Below are 277 nucleotides of genomic sequence, written 5' to 3' on the forward strand. Positions count from 1 at the left end.
AGGCGATGCTGCTGCTGCGGCAGGTGGCGCTGCTGCTGCTTCTGCAGCAGATGCTGCTGCTGCAGACGCGGCACTGTTTCGGGGGCCGCCGCCCCCACCGCCGACTCCAGCTGCAGCAGCAAGGTTTGCTGCTGCAGTAGCAGCAGCAGAAGCAGCAGGAGAAGCTGCTGCTGCTCCTGCTGCTGGGGGCGTGTCCATAGAAGAAGTGCTGGCAGCAATTGCAGCAGGAGCAGCAGAGGACGACTGCCCCGCAGCAGCAGCAGCAGCAGCAGCAGTG

General features: G+C 65.3%; 1 protein-coding gene across 1 annotated transcript in view; it reads left to right on the top strand.

The window, feature by feature from the left end:
* ETH_00043280 (arginine N-methyltransferase, putative) overlaps positions 1-277 on the top strand; it is a gene marked incomplete at both ends in the record, with an annotated part of 1341 nt that overhangs the window by 935 nt on the left and 129 nt on the right. The window contains one exon of the mRNA XM_013375537.1: positions 1-274. Within this exon, the coding sequence (XP_013230991.1) occupies positions 1-274 (274 nt within the window). The remainder of the gene's footprint in view (positions 275-277) is intronic.

The sequence above is a fragment of the Eimeria tenella genome, genomic scaffold (genome assembly GCF_000499545.2).
Source record: "Eimeria tenella Houghton genomic scaffold, Eth_scaff2869, whole genome shotgun sequence".
In the NCBI taxonomy this organism is placed as follows: domain Eukaryota; phylum Apicomplexa; class Conoidasida; order Eucoccidiorida; family Eimeriidae; genus Eimeria; species Eimeria tenella.